The following is a 20,079-nucleotide window of genomic DNA, read 5'->3' as shown; positions in this document are numbered from 1 at the left end:
CGGAGCCGATTCCGAGGGGCCAGGGCCGCCGAGAAAGGGCGGGATTTGGGGCGCCGGAGGAGGGAACATCCGGGACTCTCGCCAGTCTGGGGCGGGGGCGGGGCACGCCCAGGTGGGCGGGGCTCGTTCCCGGGAGCCGAACCGGGAGACCCGGGCGGCGGAGTCGGAGCAGGCGCCACCCCTAAGGCTGATGCGCGTCGTCTTTCGGCGGCGTGGCGCAGCGCTTCTCCCGGTGGCGCGGCGGCTTCGGAAGATCGGCCGCCGGGCACAGGTGAGGACACCGCGAGCGGCCGGCTGGCCGGGGCCCTTTGTGCGGTCTGAGCGGCGCCTGGGTCCGGCCGGTCCTCCGTGGCCCTCACCCCGCATCCTCGCGGCCGAGGCCGGAGCAGACGCTGCGCCGACCAGTCTCCCTCCCCGCCTCCGTGCCCTGCCGTCCTGGGTGGTTAGACCTACACCTCTGCTGGGCCGGGCCCTTCCCGAAGCGGGGGTCGCTCCCGCTTGTACTTGCGGAGCTTCTCGCAGGCCGGCGTCCCAGGGGCCCGCTTTCCTCCTCCCCCTCCTTCTCCTCCTCCTTTTCCTCCTCCCGCCGCTGCTGCGCCGAGAGGCGTTGCCCGGCCTCTGGGCTTCGGGAAGAAGGATCTTTGTGAGAAGACCGAGGACGAAATTTGTCCTGGAGGGAATGACGAGGGACAGGAGACGATCCGTCCTGTCGTCGGTGGGGCTGATAGACAAGTGTAAAGGCGCGCGATGCCTCCAAGGCACATGAGGTTGAAAAATGTAGTGTGTTCATCTGAAAATATTTGTAATGGTCTTAAGACTAAAAGATGCGTTAAACCAAAAATGGCTGTCTTCACTAAATCACGAAACCCCATTCACCAGGCCCTTGCACAATAGTAATGTTAAAACTAAAATCTTTCAGAGTAGTAGTGTTTATGCATCACTCCTTAAAGCTCTGACTTCCAAGAAGGGCCCTTGGCTTCCAGAAAAAAAAAAAAAAAAAAAGCTTTACTTGGTAAAACTCGGATTCTTTGCTTCTCAAGCAGGAGGACCTGTGCCCTGGAATAAGGGAACCTTGTCCTGCAGGACTATGTGAAGCTACGAAATAAACATGATCATTTTACTGAGAGAAACAGCGGCACAACTTTTATATGAAAACAACCGTGGTTATATTATGGAGTAGAAGACAAAATGTATGTCAGGGGTTAGATTAAAAAACAAATTTTTTTTTTGGAAACTTTCTTGAAGTTTGCCCCTCGGAGACTGTGTCTTCAAGCTGGTGGGGGGCGGGAGAGGTATCTGTTCTGTTAAATATACTTAAATGGGAAAGTCTTTGTGGCACAGGAGTCTAGCCTTATTTCCTTATGAACCATGCCTGGAATGAGTGTCATCAGAGCCCAAAGCTGTTTGCAGGAATTTGCCGTATTTTCTTAATCTGCAGTATTGCTGTGAACTTGAAAATGTTTTTGGTGCTAAGTAACTATTGAATACATCAAAAGTAACATCTGATACCCAACTGAACATGGTGCCTATTGTAGAAAGACCAAACTGAAAGTTTAGCCCTTAAAACAACCTATAAGTAATCAGAATGGGGGGGGTGTCAAATTTCTTTATGTTGTTAACATTTAATCCTAAGAGGTCACGTAAAAATCCAGATTTCTGAGTTTTTGAGAAAAATGAGAAGATCTGGCAATATGAGGCCCAAACTACATGACGGCCAGTTGGCTAAAAGGTGTATTCCTTCAGGATGTCATGCTGTCATGTCTGCTCCAGTTCCTAACCACTTTTTTTTTTTTTTTTTTGCGGTACGCGGGCCTGTCACTGTTGTGGCCTCTCCTGTTGCAGAGCACAAGCTCCGGACGCGCAGGCTCAGCGGCCATGGCTCACGGGCCCAGCCGCTCCGAGGCGTGTGGGATCCTCCCAGGCCGGGGCACGAACCCGTGTCCCCTGCATCGGCAGGCGGACTCTCAACCACTGCGCCACCAGGGAAGCCCCTTCACCACTTTTTATTGCATCACCCTTGACTTGATTAGCTCATGTCCATTTACCAGTCTGAGTGATACAGCTATATGAATTAGTGACCTCCGTGTTTACAGTATTGTTTCTTTCAAACTGTCTTGCTCTCATAGATGTAAGTCAGCTTTGACTCCATTTAAAAAGGAATAAGCTGCAAACTTGTTTGACCTCTTGGGATGAAAGGGAGCCTTTTCAAGTGACAAATGATCAAGAGACTTGGGAAAGATATTTAGATGTGTACATTCAAGAAGAATGTAGGAATCCGTAGAAGTAATATATTATTAGCACTGTTAAACGTTACTATAGATGTTCTAGTTCCAGCGAATAAGAAGAAGAACTAGTGCTATTGCATACTGTGTATTACTGCCATTCACTGGTTTTGCATTCAAAATTAGGGAAAAGAGAAGTGGGCAATGTATAAAATATCCACAACCAATTTCAGAGTGTGGCCGTGTTTTTAATGATATTGTGATCTGTTTGATTTCCTCTCAAAATTTTGATTTATAGACGTTTAATACAACTTTAGCTGTATTACATTTCCTTGGAGGGGTGTTGCTTTAAGAGCACCGAAGAACGGGTCAGGCCAACTGAAAGAAGAATTAACTGTCTTTTGTTTGTTTGTTTGTTTGTTAATCTGGATTTACAACACTTGATTATTCAGGAGTGGATTAATTGATGACCAGGCTTTGACCTCACTCACTGCCCAACTGCCTTCTAAACCACTGACACTGGAGCTTAAGCTTTGAGAAGGGTGATGATAACATTTGGGGAAGGAAGAAATTAAGGTCCTGTATATGTATGTCTGTGTGTATCTCAAATTTCTTTCTAAAGACAAATATAAAAAATGTAGGGTTAAATATCACTTAAATGCTTATCTATTTAAATAACTTTCCAAATATATTTCACCTAGCCAATTTTTAATTTTTTTTAATAACAGATTTTTGAGATAGAATTCACACATCACATTCAGTGGGTTTTAGTATATTCACAGAGTTGTGTAACCGTCACTGCTATCTAATTTCAGAACATTTTCATCACCCCTAAAGAAACCCTTTACCACTTTGGAGAACAATCTAGCAGGTCCTCAAAAGGTTAAATATAGAGATATCATAATGATGCAACATTTTACATTCCACTAGCAGTATATGAAGGTTCTAATTTCTCCAAATCCTCGCCAACACTCATTTATTATCATTTTGATTATTGCCATTCTAGTAGGTGTGAAGTGGTATCTCATTGCAGTTTTGATTTGCATTTCCCTGATGACCAATGATATTCAGCATCCATTTTTGTGTTTGTTGGCCATTTGTATACCTTCTTTGAAGGCATACCTAGATAGGTTCTCTGCCTATTTTTTAATTGGGTTATTTATCATTTTATTATTTAGTTATGAGTTCTTTATATATTACAGACACAAATTCCTTATCATATGTATGATTTGCAACTATTTTCTCCCATTCCATGGGATGTCTTTTTTGCTTGCTTTGTGGTGTCTTTTGAAACACAGTTTTAAATTCTGATGAAGTCCAGTCTATCGGTTTTTTTCTTTTGTCACTTACAGCTTTGGTGTCTGTATTTTAAGATCAACTCAGTTCAGTTCCAGAGTTAGCATCAGATCCCCCAAGTGAAAGGGCAGGATCCCAAACAGATTGCCCTTACTTCAGACAACAGCTTCAAATAAGGTCCCAGTCCACCCAACTAGGCTTCCCACAATGTGCTCAGGGTCAGTAATTCACTAGAATGACTCAACTCCCTAAAAGCACCATCCTTATGATTACAGTTTTATTATAAAGGATGCAGCTCAGGCACAGCCAAATGGAAGACCCGCTCAGGCCAAAATCTGGAGGCAGTAGAGGGATTCCTTCTGTTTGTAGAATCCTGGCACATCACAGTCCCAGCACATCAGTGTTCACCAACTGGGAGTCTCTCCTGAACTTTTTTTTTTTTAAGATTTATTTATTATTTATTTATTTTATTTTATTTATTTTTGGCTGCATCGGGTCTTAGTTGCGGCGTGTGGGATCCTCATTGAGGCACGCGGGATCTTTCGTTGGGGCGCGTGGGCTCTTCATTGTGGCGCTCAGACCTCTCTAGTTGTGGCATGTGGGTTTTCTCTCTCTACTTGTGATGTGCAGGTTCCAGAGCGAGTGGGCTCTGTAGTTTGCGGCACTCGGGCTCAGTAGTTGGGGCGCACAGGCTTAGTTGCCCCGCGGCATAAGGGAGCTTAGTTCCCTGACCAGGGATCAAACCCATGTCCCTTACATTGCAAGGTGGATTCTTTACCACTGGACCACCAGGGAAGTCCCTCCGCTGTACTTTGTTGTCCAGAGTTTGTATGTGGGGTTTCATGACTAGGCATGATTGATTAATTCATTGACCCTGTGGTTGAGGTAAGTCACTGGCCTTCCTTCCCTCCTGGGAGGTTGATCTGGCCTAAAGTTCCAACCTTCTAATCAGATGATTGGTCTTTATGGTGACCCCCAACTGGAAGCAATCCAAAGACCCAGGATGAGTCACCTCATTAGCATAACAAAGATACTCCCATCAATCAGGATATTTCAAGGTTTTTTTTTATTAACTCTTTAAATTGAATAAAAGATTCTTTAAATTCTATAGTGCTTTACAGTTTTCAGAAGTTTCACACATATGATTTCATATAGTCCCATAATAACCCTTTTTTTTAAGCCTCTACCCCTATATTTCCCCTTCCCTCTTCCTTCTCCCCACTGTAACCACTAGTTTCTTCTCTGTATCTGTGAGTCCGCTTCTTTTTTGTTTTATTCACCAGTTTGTTGTATTTTTTAGAGTCTGCATGTGATACCATACAGTATTTGTCTTTCTCTGTCTGACTTATTTCACTTAGCATAATGCCCTCCAAGTCCATCCATGTTGCTGCAAATGGCAAAATTTCGTTCTTTTTTATAGGTGAGTAGTATTCCATTGTGTATGCATATACCACATCTTATTTATTCGTTCATCTGTTGATGGACACTAAGGTTGCTACCATACCTTGGCAATTGTAAGTAACGCTGCTATGAACATTGGGTGCATGTATCTTTTCGAGTTAGTGTTTTTGTTTTTTTCGGATATAAACCCAAAATGGTATGTGAAGCCCTGTGAGAACCATGGACAAAAATCAGATATTCTTCTTTTTTTTTTAACACAATTTTTAAAGGTTACAAATTATTCATTTAACAAACATGACTGATAAGCAGGAATAGCCAGGTTGAAGTAACACCAGAAAGAGTGTGTTTTGTTAAATCTAAAGGAGAGGCCAGCAATGTCAAAAAATTTCTACTGGAATTAGCAATTAATGTTATCAATCTTTGAGAAGGCTCTTAGCCTTTTTGGATTGAAAGGCAGAGGTAAATGCCATATTGAAAAGGGGGTACAAATACATAGAAAAAGCAACATCCACTGCACCAGGAGTTTCAGCCTGTGCTGTACTCAGTCACTATAAATCAGTCCATAATGACTAATGTAATATGTTCATTTCGTCTCTGACACCACCTGAAGCCTAGGCCTGCGCTGACATAATCTACTTTATGTCAGCGCTTTATTTGGAATATTGACACTGCTGTTTCCGGCACAATTCAAATCACTGTCCCCCTTAGTCACATTCACAATGTGAGGCTTTCTTCCCAGCACTTATCTCTGCACCATTGTGTGTTCCCCCCTCTGAGACCCAGTCTGTCATTGCTCCCTAACTCACCCAATTTCCCCGCATTGACTCCCTCAAACGGATCATTACCCATAACCTTCACCCTTAGTGGAGGAGATACCTCTTCTGCTGTCAAGGGCTAGTCTCAGCCTGGATGCTCTGAAGCTTCTTTCAGGGATCTCATTCCCTCACTTACGCCCTTTCTCTGCTGTCTTCACCTCTCCAAATTGAAGTTTGAACCTCAACCTCAGTGTCCTCTCATCTGAAAAGGTAAAAAGATTTTTCCTCTAGCTCCTGCCTTCTCTCTTACCTTCCCTTTAGAACGTTGCTTCTGTGCAAGAGTAGTCTACCTGTGAAGTCTCTTCATCGCTGCATGCCCTCCTGACCTCACTAGAATCAAGCTATTTCTTGCAGCGCCCAACTGCGATTGCCTTTCCTCGGCATTCCTGTTGCCAACTTCAGCCTTACTTGATTGCTGAGCATTTGACATTACCAGCCATTCACTCCGTGAAATTCTCTTCCTTGTGGTCTACGATACCACTGTCTCCTGATTTTAAGTCTATGTGCCTCTCCTTCCCTTTCTTCTTTAAAGGGCCCTTTTCTCCTTAGCTATTTTTTAATTGTTAATACTCACCAGGATTCTGTCTTTGGCCTTCCCCACAGTATATAAACATGCTCAAGCTTGTATCATCTTCAGAACAAAATATCTTTTACCTGTGTTCCTCTTTAAGCTACTACCTTACCTGTCAACATTTCTTCGCAGTATATTTAGTTCCTTTTCTAAAATTTAAAGACACAGCAAGATTTCATGTACCCCTTCCTGGAATGTGCTCCCCAAACTTTATATGCCAGTTTTTCAGTCTTCCTGGATTATTGAGACAGCATTATTTTATCTTCCTCTGCTCGTTCACTTTTCTGTTAAAGCACTTGATTACAGCTTGCTTTGTATTATGTATAAATTTCTACCTCATCAAATAGACTGTGATTTACCTGAGGGCAGGAAAAAAAGTTTTTAAAATCTTTTTAATGGAACAGAAATCTCCTTCACGCCTCACACACAGTATGCAGTAAATGCTGGTTGAGGATTTTTTGTTGGTTGTTTGCCATGGGGAGAAGCCCAGTGCACTGTAGTGGCCCAGGCAGGAAACCTGAAGATAAACAGCTGTCCTATAGTGAGAGAAGCGGTGGACCGATAAAGTAGTGGATGATTGTGGTTACTCCCTTTGGAGGAGAAAAAGGGATATTGCTGCCAGACAGCTAGTTCTAGTAGCTTCAGAGATAATGCAAGGAGGAAAATGTGGGTAGTCACAGATGAAGTAAACTATAAATGAGCACGGTTGGTACAGGATGTTAATCAGTTAACATGCTCTCAGCTACAGGTAACAAAACTTATCAATGGCTTAAACAATAAGGATATACTTATGATATATTAGGACGTTTCTAAGTAGGGCAGTTACAGGTAACTTGATGATATCAATGACCCAGATTCCTTCTTTTTTTTTTTTTCTTTCTGGTGCTTCCATCCTTATAAATTAGTTTGTCTTCTTAAAGTGGCACCCCCCCCATGGCTCAAGATAGTTGACACCACTTCAGGCATCATGTGCAGAGGAGTATGTCAAGGCAGAAAGGGGACCATTCCTTTTTAAGAGCCCAAGCCCCTTTTTAAGAAGGAAGAAAACCTCATAAGTATAACCAGCAGACTTATTATGTCTCACTGGTGGGAGTTGTGATACTTGCCCAATACCTGTACCAGTCACGTGGCAAAAGGAATGAGAGCATCACCTGGGGACTTGTGATAAGTATGAAGGCTTAGGCCTCAACCAGACCTACTGAACTATGAAAGAAACTTCGGGGCGGGCTGGGGGCGGGTGTGGGGGAGGGTGGAACCCATCATCTTGTGTTTTAACTAGCACTTCAAGTAATTTTGATGCACGCAGAATTTGAGAACACTGGCTTAGAGCAATCAAGATTCATCCCTTGGGGCTGGGAAATGTCCCCTGAAGGGCATTCCTACCAGAAAGAGGATAAGACAAGGGGGAAGGGAGGAACAGATGTTGGATACACAATTAAAAATGTCTACACTGTTATTCAGGAAGTAAAGTGAGTGTCAGCCCCCTGTCTATGTCAGTGACTATTGCCGCTCCTTGTATTCTCCTCCATCTGGTCCTGTAGACTCCATGCTGAACTGCCTGCTCAGTCTCTGAAGCAACAAGCTATACCTCAAAAATGCGACTTCTTAGCTTTTGCTTCTGATCGTTATACCACCAGTTACTGAGCTTAAGAAATATTTTTAAATTAAAAGATTTCATGGCAGATTTCAGTAAGCATAGATGAATAAATAATTTTCCTTTTTAGAATTTTCTTGTTTCTAGCTAAAATAACATTTTGCTTTTTGACAGTTTCCTAGAAGACAAAAAGATGGAGGAATTGGTAAACCAAATGCAGCCGCTGAATGAGAAGCAGATAGCCAATTCTGAAGACGGATATGTGTGGCAAGTCACTGATATGAATCGGCTGCAGCGGTTCTTGTGTTTTGGTTCTGAAGGTGGGACTTACTCTATCAAAGAACAGAAGTTGGGCCTTGAGAATGCTGAAGCTTTAATTAGATTGATTGAAGATGGCAGAGGATGTGAAGTGATACAGGAAATAAAGTCATTTAGTCAAGAAGGCAGAACTGCAAAGCAGGAGCCTATGCTCTTTGCCCTCGCCATTTGTTCCCAGTGTTCTGACATAAGCACAAAACAAGCCGCTTTCAAAGCTGTTTCTGAAGTTTGTCGCATTCCTACACATCTCTTTACTTTTATACAATTTAAGAAAGATCTAAAGGAAAGCATGAAATGTGGCATGTGGGGTCGCGCCCTCCGGAAGGCCGTAGCAGACTGGTACAATGAAAAAGGTGGCATGGCCCTTGCCCTGGCCGTCACAAAATATAAACAAAGAAATGGCTGGTCTCACAAAGATCTGTTAAGATTGTCGCATCTTAAACCTTCCAGTGAAGGTAAGCGTAAGATCTTCATGCGGGGGGTGAGGTGCCAGTATCCAACAAATAGCAAATTTGTATTTGACATAAGACAGTTGTGTAATATTTTCTAGAAATAGCCTTTAATTCTCAGAACACATTGATTAATTCATGTATGTTTAATGCCAACCTGGAATTAAACACCTAGACATTAATGATCAAGAATCAAATGACAGATTTGCAGCTTGATATTCTAAATCTTAAAATGTCACCATGCTAACTAGAATGCTCACCCCCTTGATTATGGACTATGAAAGCAGCATGGATATGATTAAAGTTGTAGGAATCAAAACGGCTCCTAGCCAATAGATGGCAGATAGCCAGGCTGTACTGCTTTAGCCCCTTTTCTCCCTCCCTGTATTCCTAGGACATATGTTCCGTGGAACCTAAAGGCCACCCAAAGTAGTGCTGAACTTAACAAGTCAGGATGGTAGTTGTCTCCACGCGGTCAGCCAGGGGTCATGGTGACTTGGGGCAGTTTTTCTGTGTCTATGGGAAGAGACTTTTGAAAAGTTAGTTGGGTCTACAATGACTCTTTAGTCCTTCTTAGAAGGGAAATAAGAAAAACTTTTGCACGGGAATAAATTTAAGTGTGAACTTTCACAAAATGAACATGTCCAAATTTGACATTTTTTTTTTTTTACAGCAGAAGTGAAACTTGAAAAGACAGCCCCTCAGATGGGTTCAAATTTCAGTTCTACTTATTACTTTGTGTCCTTACACCAAGTAACTTAACCTTTCCGAGTTTCTGTATCTTCATCTATTAAAAAAGGTAGAAAAGGAATAACTCTTAAAATTATTGTGACTAAATGTGATAGTGTGTATTACAATACTTCCACAGTTCCTGGCACGGAGTAAAGGGCAGTGTCGGTTCTCTCCCCTCCCTCCCACATAGCTTGTGTAATGATACCTTCATACATAGTATCTCCTCAGTAATTCTTAATTTATCCCTTGTTTTTTTTAATTACAAATGGACTTTTTCAAATGAAGTTTAAGCAGTAAATTACTGCAAACATTTATGTATATAAACACGTTTATGTTTTGATTTTTTATTAGACATTGCATGCTTGTTTTATTTACTTATTCATTCATTCATCCATTCATTCATTCATTCCACACGCAGCTTGTGGCATCTTAGTTCCCTGACCTGGGATTGAACCTGCACCCTCGGCAGTGAAAGCACGAATCCTACCACGGGACTGCCAGGGAATTCCCTACATGCTTGTTTTAAAGTAGCTGGATAATACAAAAAAATATAATGCAGAAAGTAGTCCTGCCCTTCAAAAGAAATCACTATACGTAGGTTGTATATTACTCCCGATTTTTCATAAATATGTTTTATTTTTTTTTAATTTTATATGCCTTCTTTATTTCAGTTAAAAGTATATTGATTTTTTTCAGGTCAGTAGAAATAATTGCATGTGTGCCATTATATGAATATAATTTATGTAGCTAGTCTCTTACTGATAACAGTTAAGTAGCTTCTGGTTTTTTTGTACTATTAAAAAAATACTACAGTGGGGCTTCCCTGGTGGCGCAGTGGTTGAGAGTCCGCCTGCCGATGCAGGGGACACGGGTTCGTGCCCCGGTCCGGGAAGATCCCACATGCCGCGGAGCGGCTGGGCCCGTGAGCCATGGCCGCTGAGCCTGCGCGTCCGGAGCCTGTTGCTCCGCAACGGGAGAGGCCACAACAAGTGAGAGGCCCGCATACTGCAAAAAAAAAAAAAATACTACAGTGAAAAAACTTGGTTAATATAAATGTTTCTATAATTTCTGTAATGCTTAAATCCACAAAGAGTGTGTGAAAGTGGCCCCTTTCCACACGTTTGAACACTGACTCTTTACTAGTGTTTTTTAATCTTTGCCAATGATAGGTAAAAAATTTTATCTTGTTATTTGAATTTATGTATTTGGGCAAAAGCTCAACTTTTCATGTGCTTATTGATTATATTTTTCATGGATTATATTGTATCTTTTTTTTATCTACCAAGTTGCTATTTTTAATATTATAAAAATAGCAATAATTATAGTCAACATTCATTCAACAAATATTTATTGAGCACCTACTGTAGATGGGCACTGTTCTCAGAAGTTGGAATACCAAGTATAGGAATTAATAATTTATTATTATATGCATTGTATGCACTTTTCCCCCATTTTTTTTTCTTTGTCTTTTCGTTTTTTGATGGAGGGGGTTTCTGGCACAGTGAAGTTTGGAATTTTCATGTAATCAAACTTATCTGCCTTTGTTAGTACGTTTTTATTTTATGTTAGGTTTAGAAAGGCTATTTCCAACCTAAAGTCATAAAAATACTTACCTGTGTTTTTTTCCCTAACATATTCACGGCTTAATTTTTTTAACTTTAAAAATTTCTTTAAATTTTTGCTCCAGTTTGAGGAGGCTGTAGGCATCCAGCTTTATTTGTCTATTGAGACACTATGGTGGTGTGGGCCTAAGTGCTAGTTCAAATTGGAAAAATTAGTTTCTGAATTTGTGCAAATAGTTATTCTAGTTTTGAATTCTTGGTCTATAAATTGAGAAATTAGGAGATATTCCCTAAACTTAGACCCACACATAGGATTCTTCAATTCTAGATTTTTGAGGGCAGAACTCATACTTGAAACCTTGTAATAATAGCAATATGTTTAGGTGTAGAAGATCTTTAGGCTTCTCAGAGCCTAGTGTTTGGAAACAAACTCTTAAGTTACCAAGTAAGTGACTGAAATGTGTATTTAAACAGATAAAACAATTCAAAGTGTGATTCAACTAATCACGTGTTTATTGTGTACCTACTGTGTGGCCAACTCAATTCTAGGACTTGAGGAAGATAAAAATAATAAGACAGACTTTCTGAAAGTTTTTTTTTTTTAAATAAATTTATTTTTGGCTGCGTTGGGTCTTCGTTGCTGCACACGGGCTTTCTTTAGTTCTGGTGAGCGGGGGCTTCTCCATTGCAGTGTACGGGCTTCTCATTGTGGTGGCTTCTCCTGTTGCGGAGCACGGGCCCTAGGCACTCAGGTTTTAGAAAGCACAGCCTCAGTAGTTGTGGCACATGGGCTTAGTTGCTCCGCGGCATGTGGGATCTTCCCGGACCAGGGCTCAAACCCATGTCCCCTGTGTTGGCAGGCAGATTTGTAACCACTGCGCCACCAGGGAAGCCCCGAAAGTTTTATTTTAGTTGGAAAGAATAGAAAACATGCTCACATGAAACATTAACTCATTTAAGGCAATGTAATATTTTGTACTAAGATCTGTAAGATAGCAAGAGTCACGATAATTTAGAAGTTCCTGCATGTTAGTACTAACTTTTGATCAAGTTATTTAAATTAGAGTTCAGAAATAGCACATAGGCTCAATCTGCCTTAGAGACGTATTTTATTTGGCCTGCACCATATTTTAGAAAAAAATGAACGCTTTCGCAACATCACATAAAAATCCATATTGTACCTTCTTTTGAAAACACGGTTTTTTGGCAGCGGTGACCCAATATTTCACTAAAACATTTGTCAGGGCATTCTCTCTTTAGTTCACCACAGTGCTAACCACTCTCTCTTCTGTCAGTGGCCTCGTTCATTTATTTACTTTACCTACCATTCCCCCATAGACCCTGGAATTTAATAATTCAGTCTGTCCCCTTCCCCCCTTTTACAGAAGTGGAAACTAAGGCCTAGAAAGATCACAGAGCCATTTATTGACAACATGTAAGCTAGAACCCAGGTTTCCTCACTGCCCCCCAACTGAAAGCTCTTTCAGCTATTGAAAGGAATTGTAGAAGAAATGAACACATTTTCCCTTTTTAAGAAATTTGGCCTGTAATACTTTCTCAGCTATTAAAAAAAAAATCACAAATTACCTACCTACCTGTCTACTTCCACTTATCTCTACAATTTATAAATGCATATTTATTTAGCAGCTAAAGGGGCAAGAGAATATGAGATTAATTGAGGTAGATCTGTACTTTTGTGAGTTCTGAGATTGTGGACCTGAAATAGGCACTGTGTACCAAAGGTTCTAATGCTAGTGCTTCAAAAAAATAAATAAAAGCTCCGTAACGAAATGACTTAGGATATTGGAGCTTTTCCTCCAAAGTCTCATGTTGAAGCAGTTATGAGGGAATAGGCAAAATTAGCAGACTCCATTGGCTTAAATGTGTTTGTCATATCATAGAAAGTAGCATGTCGGTTTAAACTCCCGTGTATCTAGGTGTGCCTTTCACATAATGCGTTCTCCATAACATGTCCTGTTCTTTACCTTATAATCCTACATGCCTTTTTAATTCTTTATTTTGTTAAAGGACTTGCTATTGTTACCAAATATATTACAAAGGGCTGGAAAGAGGTCCATGAAATGTATAAAGAAAAAGCACTTTCTGTGGAGACTGAGAAATTATTAAAGTATCTGGAGGCTGTAGAGAAAGTGAAGCGCACAAAAGATGAACTGGAAGTCATTCATCTGATAGAAGAGCACAGACTGGTTAGGGAGCATCTCCTAACAAATCACTTGAAGTCTAAAGAGGTAAGCAAATTATAATATGTTAAAGCATGTGATTAAACACGAGGAACTTACGCTGTGTATTAAAAGGATAAATTGTGAGTAATGCTTTTAAAAAATACTTAAAAAAATTAATACTTAAAAAAAAAATTTTTTTTTTTTTGCCCCACCACACAGTTTGCAGGGTCTTAGCTCCCCAACCAGGGATTGAACCTGGGCCCCAGCAGTGAAAGTACTGAGGCCTAACCACTGGACTGCCAGGGGAGTTCCTAAAAAAAGTAATTTAAATATGTCTTAAAATTAACGTTTATTTAAAACACGTAACACAATGCCCAGATGTAGTTGGCATTTTATAAATATTAGTTTCACTCCAGAAAATGTGCTGGTTCATTTGCCTCACTAATTAAAATAAATAAATAAAATTCTTATATGCAATTCCTTTACAAAATATACGTCACTTTCTTACCCTAGTAAAGAGCAAGTTATTTCATTTGATGAGCCTTTGACCAGTTCACACCAATTTTTATTTAGAACGTGCTCTGAACCCCAAAAGAAATACTTAGTCTATGTTATTAATTGATACAGCTATGTTATACATATTCATTTACCCTTAATTCCTTATATTTCTATCTGTGTTATTGCAATAGGTATGGAAGGCTTTGTTACAAGAAATGCCTCTTACAGCATTACTAAGGAATCTTGGAAAGATGACTGCTAATTCAGTGCTTGAACCAGGAAACTCAGAAGTGTCTTTAGTATGTGAAAAGCTGTGTAATGAAAGACTGTTAAAAAAGGTAAGCATTACCTTTGTTAACTATTACTAATTGAAAAAGTTGGCTCCTAAATTTTGGAAATGCGGTTGGCACATTTTTTAGGTATTCAGAGACCAAGTTGCTCTGACTCTTAAATCTAAGATTAATATGTCCTCATTTTTCTCTTTTCTTTATGAAATAGATTTATTAGCCATAATAACAAAAATCTAAAAGAAATAGTTACTGTTTTTCACTTGAATTTGACATTTGCTTTCTGTCTTGGTTGTGTTTCTAGGCTCGTATACATCCATTTCATGTTTTAATTGCATTAGAAACGTACAAAACAGGTCATGGGCTCAGAGGAAAACTGAAGTGGCGCCCTGATGAAGAAATTTTGCAAGCTTTGGATGCTGCTTTTTACAAAACATTTAAGGTAATGGTTTGATTTTTATTTTAAAACAAAAGGCCCAGTTAGGATTTAATATCACATTTTAAAGATGATATTAGTAGTTTAACCATTTTTGATTATTCATTTGTTTTTTTCTTAGTTCATGTGAAAATGAATATATAATTAACATTGTAAGCTTATGAATAAAGTACTTCTCTCTACCTTTGGACAACAACCAGTTATCCTAAGATCATTTTGATAAGTTTTAAGGTACCAAATTAAAAACTTTGCATTCCTCTGGAGCCCTGTGACTTGGTCCTCTGTCCTCTGTTTTTCCGTTAATCAGTAGTAGGTCTCTTGTGTCTTGATAGGAAGTAATTTTTTTAGGAATGGTAAATTTTATGTTATTTGTATTTTACCACAAAAAACTTTCTTACTAGAAATTCCCAGTTTACTTCATGTGGAAAGATTTTTAAAAAAATGAAGATGATAACTTCTTTAAATTAATAAATAGGCCGTCTTATTTCCTTTGTTTTACCTCTAGTAAAAGCTAAGCATTTGTAATTGTCAATTGGTAAATCAAATATCAGGCCTTTTATCTTAGTCTTTTGAATGAAAATTAAGTAAATATGATTCGTTAGAAATTTAATATACTTATCATTTCTTTGATTGCTTTTAATGACTGTTTGGTTTTGTTTTCTCTTTAGACAGTTGAGCCAGCTGGAAAGCGTTTCTTACTGGCAATTGATGTCAGTGCTTCTATGAACCAAAGAGTTTTGGGTAGTGTACTCAACGCTAGCACAGTAGCCGCAGCCATGTGCATGGTGAGAACACCTAAGACAATTTAGGATTTTGCCACCCTAAAAATGTTTACCCTGGGACAAAACTATAAAGTTGAATATGGTCAAGAATTATGTTTTTGCTTGTTTTAAGCAAAGCTTTAAGTATTATATATATATACTTGGGTATACTTGTATATACTTTTATACTTAGGTATATACCATATTGTAGGTATATTGAAAAAGCATGTCTAAAGAAAAGTCAGAGTAGAAATTTTAATTTTACAACAACAGATTAAATATTACCAGTATTTTTAAGGAAATAGATAATGCTTAGAGAAATTATTAATGAATATAGACGTTAAAAATCAGGAACTAATAATAACAGTCAGGAGACTTGTTCTAGCCTGACTCCGTCGCTGAATAACAAGTAAATGAACCATAGGCGAGCTTCTTGGCTTCTCTTCTGTGGGTTTATTCCTTATTTAATAAAACGAGAATAATAATATATACTCTATTTGCTTCAAAGGATTGTTGTGAAAACCAGTTTCTTTATAAGAGTTTGTGAAAGTACTTTGAAAGTTACTGTGTAGTTTCCAAACACAGTAATATAAGTTTAGAAATAAAAGTAAGCATCATAGGGTATTTTCTTTTAAAGATGAACTTCAAGATACTGTATTTGTTTCCCCCAAATCTACTGAAAATTACTACCATTGAATTTTTCAGGTTGTCACACGAACAGAAAAAGATTCTCATATAGTTGCTTTTTCAGATGAAATGGTACCATGTCCTGTGACTACAGATATGACCTTACAACAGGTTTTAATGGCTATGAGCCAGGTAAGAAACTGTTTTATTAAGTTTATTTAACATGTATTATATAAAAATTTATTGATGTCATTCCTGATATTAATAAATTTGTGAGAACAAATTGTTTCATCTCAACTTTCTCATGAACACAAAATCAGAAATATATTTACAAGCCTTGGGAAAGCCTATATATTGGGTCTAAACAAAATAACCTATAAAATAGTATTTTTAAGTATTTAATTATTTCAGACATGTCAGTACAGAAATGAGGGCATTTTCTTGTATTCTTATCCATGGTTTTTTTCCGAGTTAGATCCCAGCAGGTGGAACTGATTGCTCTCTTCCAATGATCTGGGCTCGAAACACAAATACAGCTGCCGATGTCTTCATAGTATTCACTGATAACGAGACCTTTGCTGGACATGTCCATCCTGCCGTTGCTCTGAGGGAATATCGAAAGGTAAGATAAATTCTAATATTCTTTCTCACCCCAAATAAGATTCGATTCTCAAACATTGACTATATTTTTCAAAAAATGATACTGAAGGTAGTTCTGTATCTTTGTATAGGAATGTTACGCCCGTTCTGGACGCAGTAGTTCTGTACCTTTGTATAGGAATATAACACCAGTTCTGGAAATAAGGAAGTACTACCTACACATACATAATTTATTTCAACAAGTTCCAGTTCCATACATTTTAATATCTTTTGCAAACAGTATTTTCGATAATAATCAAAATTTTTGTTACCTTAACTGTAAATTTTTAATGATTCAGTGTGCTCCTTGAAAAATTAAAGCATCATTTCTGAGTTTTGCTAAGGATTACATAAACCTAAAGCAAAGCTGTAATCTGTGTTTTAAGCTTTATGGGTATTTCTGTGTTCTAATCAGTGCTCTCTACTTGAGCTTTCTGAAATGATGGAATTGTTCTATATTTGCACTATCCAGTATGAAATCTACCAGTCACATGGCCTGTGGAGCACTTGAATTGTGGCGAGTGTGACCAGAAGTGGAAATAGAGCTTGATGAGGAGCAGTGGTTCTCAAAGTGTGATTTCCCTACTAGCAGCCTTAGCATCACCTGGCACCTTGTTAGAAATGAATATTCCTGGGCCCCATGGGAGACCTGCTAAATCAGGAACTCTGGGGTGGGACTGTGTTTTAACAAGCCCTTCCGGGGATTCTAATGTATGCTTAAGTTTGAGAACAAGTGAGAGAACGGAATTCGGAGTCAAGACAGCCTGGGTTCTGAGTCCTGGGCCTTTCTCGTTATACTAACTGTGGATCCAAGTGAATTATCAATATTTAACTGATACGTGTCATAGTAGTACATCACTACTGTGATATGTGCCATAGTAGTTAAAAGTACTACGTAGCTTTTAGGGTTGTTATAACAATTACATTAGATAAATTGCCTAAAGAGCACATCGTGTCTGACATAGCGCACACTCAGTGATTGTTGGTTTTTCTCAAAAACTCAATTATTTTAGCCTGAAATCATAGCTGTAGAGAACAGGTTATTACATGTGACGTATATGTTATACATAGCAAAGTCATAAACCAAAAATCGATAACCCCAGGGAACTGTTTCCTTATATATATCCTTACATACTGCCGCAGGGTTTGACATGTTGGTAAAAATGTCATGCCCCTGAATATCCTGACTAGTTTCATAAGTACACAGTCCCTATGCTGCTCAGGAATGTGTTCTATGCCTGTAAAATGAGTAATAACTATTGAACAAAGAAGCAGGAATTTCAGGCAGGTTGTTGACATGTTTATTAATAACCTTCTATTCTTCTGAAGATCACATAGTCTGGCCCCAGAAGACTGACAGATTTTATGGAGGAAAAACAAATTGGCTTTGTAATGAAAAGCTGTGATAGAATTTAAAGTGTTTTAATTTTAGGTTAAAATTTGCTTTTGCTTACATACTATTTTTAAAATATTTTTGATCTTTTCCTACAGAATATGGATATTCCAGCCAAGTTGATTGTCTGTGGAATGACATCAAATGGTTTTACCATTGCAGACCCAGATGATAGAGGCATGTTGGATATGTGTGGCTTTGATACTGGAGCTCTGGACGTGATTCGAAGTTTCACATTAGATATGATTTAATCATACGCACCAGCGCAGTCTAAGAGGTCCATTGCCATCAGTGATCTCGCTAATACACTGCTACTTCCCAGCTAATCTTAATCCAATGAAAGACAGTAGGATGATGGTATAGTATGTGCATAATGGAAAGTTTACCTTACCAAAAAAAAGGAAGGAACAATAAGATGAGCCCAAAGTTCTTTCTGTCTACTAAACTAGCTCTTGGGAAATAGCTTCAGAATACACTGTAGCCCCCTCTATCTAATAGAGAACTTCTTGTTGAGAGGCTGTAAAATAGTCAAACAGTTTTGCTTTGGCGAATAATCACATTTGTACTTAAAAGAAGAGAGAGCCAGAAGTGTAAGTAGTTCCATATCATGTCACTTATTTGAGAAATGCCTAAAGTTTTCTTAAATGTTTTCATTGGTAAAGGACAACTTTGATAATGTCCAAATATTCTGAAATGCACTGGACCATGTAACTGTGATGGAATATGAAACTCATTTGTAAACTTTTATACCAAGGGGGTTAAAAAAACAAACAAAAAAAACAAAAGACATTTGATTATGAATGAGTTTTACAAATTCCTTTAACAGTTTTCTACAGTCACATAAATAGCAGCTTTCTCAGTCAGTGAAAAAGATATTTTGTTTCTGTGGTTTAATTTACACTTGTAGAATTGTTACCATTAACCAGAAACATAAGGGAAACCCCTGAGATCTGAAGTTTGTGTCAGCTAAGGAAGTCTATTTTGGTTTGCTTTTGTTTGTTTATTGCTGTGAGTGAGGGGGCATGACTTGACAGTTTCCTCTGGCTTATAACAACATAGCCACATGTAGGCACACTTTTTTTTTCATTCTCTTAAATGAAAACAGATGTTTCAAGCATTTAACTCCCCCCATTCATAATCTGAAAGTATGACAATTAAAATCTCAAACATAGCCAGATTAGCTTTTTCCTTACTTTAAAAATATTGTTTTAATTACTTTTATCTATTTTTTTAGCCAATTGTAAATGGGTTTTAGATATTTCTAATGGTAAACATGTTAGTGGCCTCCTCTCTCTTTGTCCACTATTCATCTGTGGCTTTGTCCATTATTCATTTGTGACAAAACATTCTTTTTTGATAGTATAAAAAAATAATAAAGCAAGGTAGGTCTTTCAGGTTTGAAAGGCAATTTTTGTGTGGCATATTATCACTAACCAGTCTGTAAGAAATTAATTTTTTCTATTTTATTTGTGTATATTAAACTTCCTATTCATTATAAAGTGCACTATTTTCTTGAGCAAGTATCCCTTCTTTGTGGGGAGGTTTAACCTGTTGAACTGCCAGTATATTTGCTCATAATTATATCATGGCTGTTTAAGATAATGTGCACATAAAACTTCAGTTTTTATGTATTGTTCTTTAAATGTATTTAAAGTTTTACTGGGGATTTATAAAGCCCTTCTCAATATTATATGAAAAGTCAAACTAGTAAATGTAAATTATACTTTCACGTGCTTGGGGGTTAGAGGTTTTATGTTTTGGGGGGCAGAGGGACTTAAGTAATGTTAGAATTTGTATATTTTCTTCTGTCTCATGAGAAATTTGGGCTCTGGGAGTAATAAGACAATGTTCCTTTCAAACTTATTTGATAAATTAATGCTGGCCTTGTCTGATATGTAGCTCTTCCTTCAAGGCCACTGGTAGCAATTTGTAAATATTATGATTTACCTGATTTTTTTGTCAGCAAAGCTAGTAGCACCACTACCCCCCCCAAAAAAAAATACATGGCTTCTGATATCTGTTTTTTATCCTCTGTCAGGCATTGGATTTGACATGTTAGCTACTTTTGATACATTAAAATATTACGTTCAGATTGAATTTAAAGTTTAAAGAACCTAACAGAATTTTGTAATAGTACTTGAATTCTTTAAGTAAACCCAAAATCTTTTTTTTTTTTTTTTTTCCCTTTTTTTTTGCGGTACGCGGGCCTCTCACTGTTGCGGCCTCTCCCGTTGCGGAGCACAGGCTCCGGACGCGCAGGCTCAGCGGCCATGGCTCACGGGCCCAGCCGCTCCG

The 20,079-nt window shown here is 38.7% G+C and overlaps 2 protein-coding genes across 5 annotated transcripts in view; one reads left to right on the top strand and one right to left on the bottom strand.

Moving 5' to 3' along the window:
- The first annotated feature begins 92 nt into the window (after positions 1–92).
- Positions 93–19,283, top strand: RO60 (Ro60, Y RNA binding protein). Of its 3 annotated transcripts, XM_029229998.1 has the most exons (9): positions 93–271; positions 8,074–8,672; positions 12,989–13,209; positions 13,833–13,979; positions 14,233–14,370; positions 15,033–15,149; positions 15,831–15,944; positions 16,228–16,374; positions 17,883–19,283. In XM_029229998.1, exons 2-9 carry the CDS (start codon positions 8,093–8,095, stop codon positions 18,033–18,035), a joined length of 1,617 nt encoding a protein of 538 aa, XP_029085831.1. In that variant the 5' UTR covers positions 93–271; positions 8,074–8,092; the 3' UTR covers positions 18,036–19,283. The 3 variants fall into 3 exon arrangements, with proteins under 3 accessions (XP_029085831.1, XP_029085832.1, XP_029085833.1); XM_029229999.1 differs by lacking the exon at positions 93–271 and having other exon boundaries at positions 7,782–8,672; positions 17,883–18,184; XM_029230000.1 differs by lacking the exons at positions 93–271; positions 8,074–8,672 and adding an exon at positions 9,379–9,465.
- GLRX2 (glutaredoxin 2) overlaps positions 16,185–20,079 on the bottom strand; it is an 18,175-nt gene continuing 14,280 nt past the window's right edge. Inside the window, exon 5 of one of the 2 annotated variants that reach the window (XM_029230004.1) lies at positions 16,185–16,356. In XM_029230004.1, coding sequence (XP_029085837.1) covers positions 16,310–16,356 — 47 coding nt within the window. In that variant the 3' untranslated portion in view covers positions 16,185–16,309. The remainder of the gene's footprint in view (positions 16,357–20,079) is intronic. The other variant, XM_029230005.1, reaches the window with a different exon arrangement.

Source organism: Monodon monoceros, unplaced genomic scaffold, assembly GCF_005190385.1.
Source record: "Monodon monoceros isolate NGI ecotype Baffin Bay Population unplaced genomic scaffold, NGI_Narwhal_1 Super_Scaffold_18, whole genome shotgun sequence".
In the NCBI taxonomy this organism is placed as follows: Eukaryota; Metazoa; Chordata; class Mammalia; order Artiodactyla; family Monodontidae; genus Monodon; species Monodon monoceros.
The sequence above is the reverse complement of the archived record's forward strand: the minus strand, read 5'-3'. Positions and strand labels throughout refer to the sequence as shown.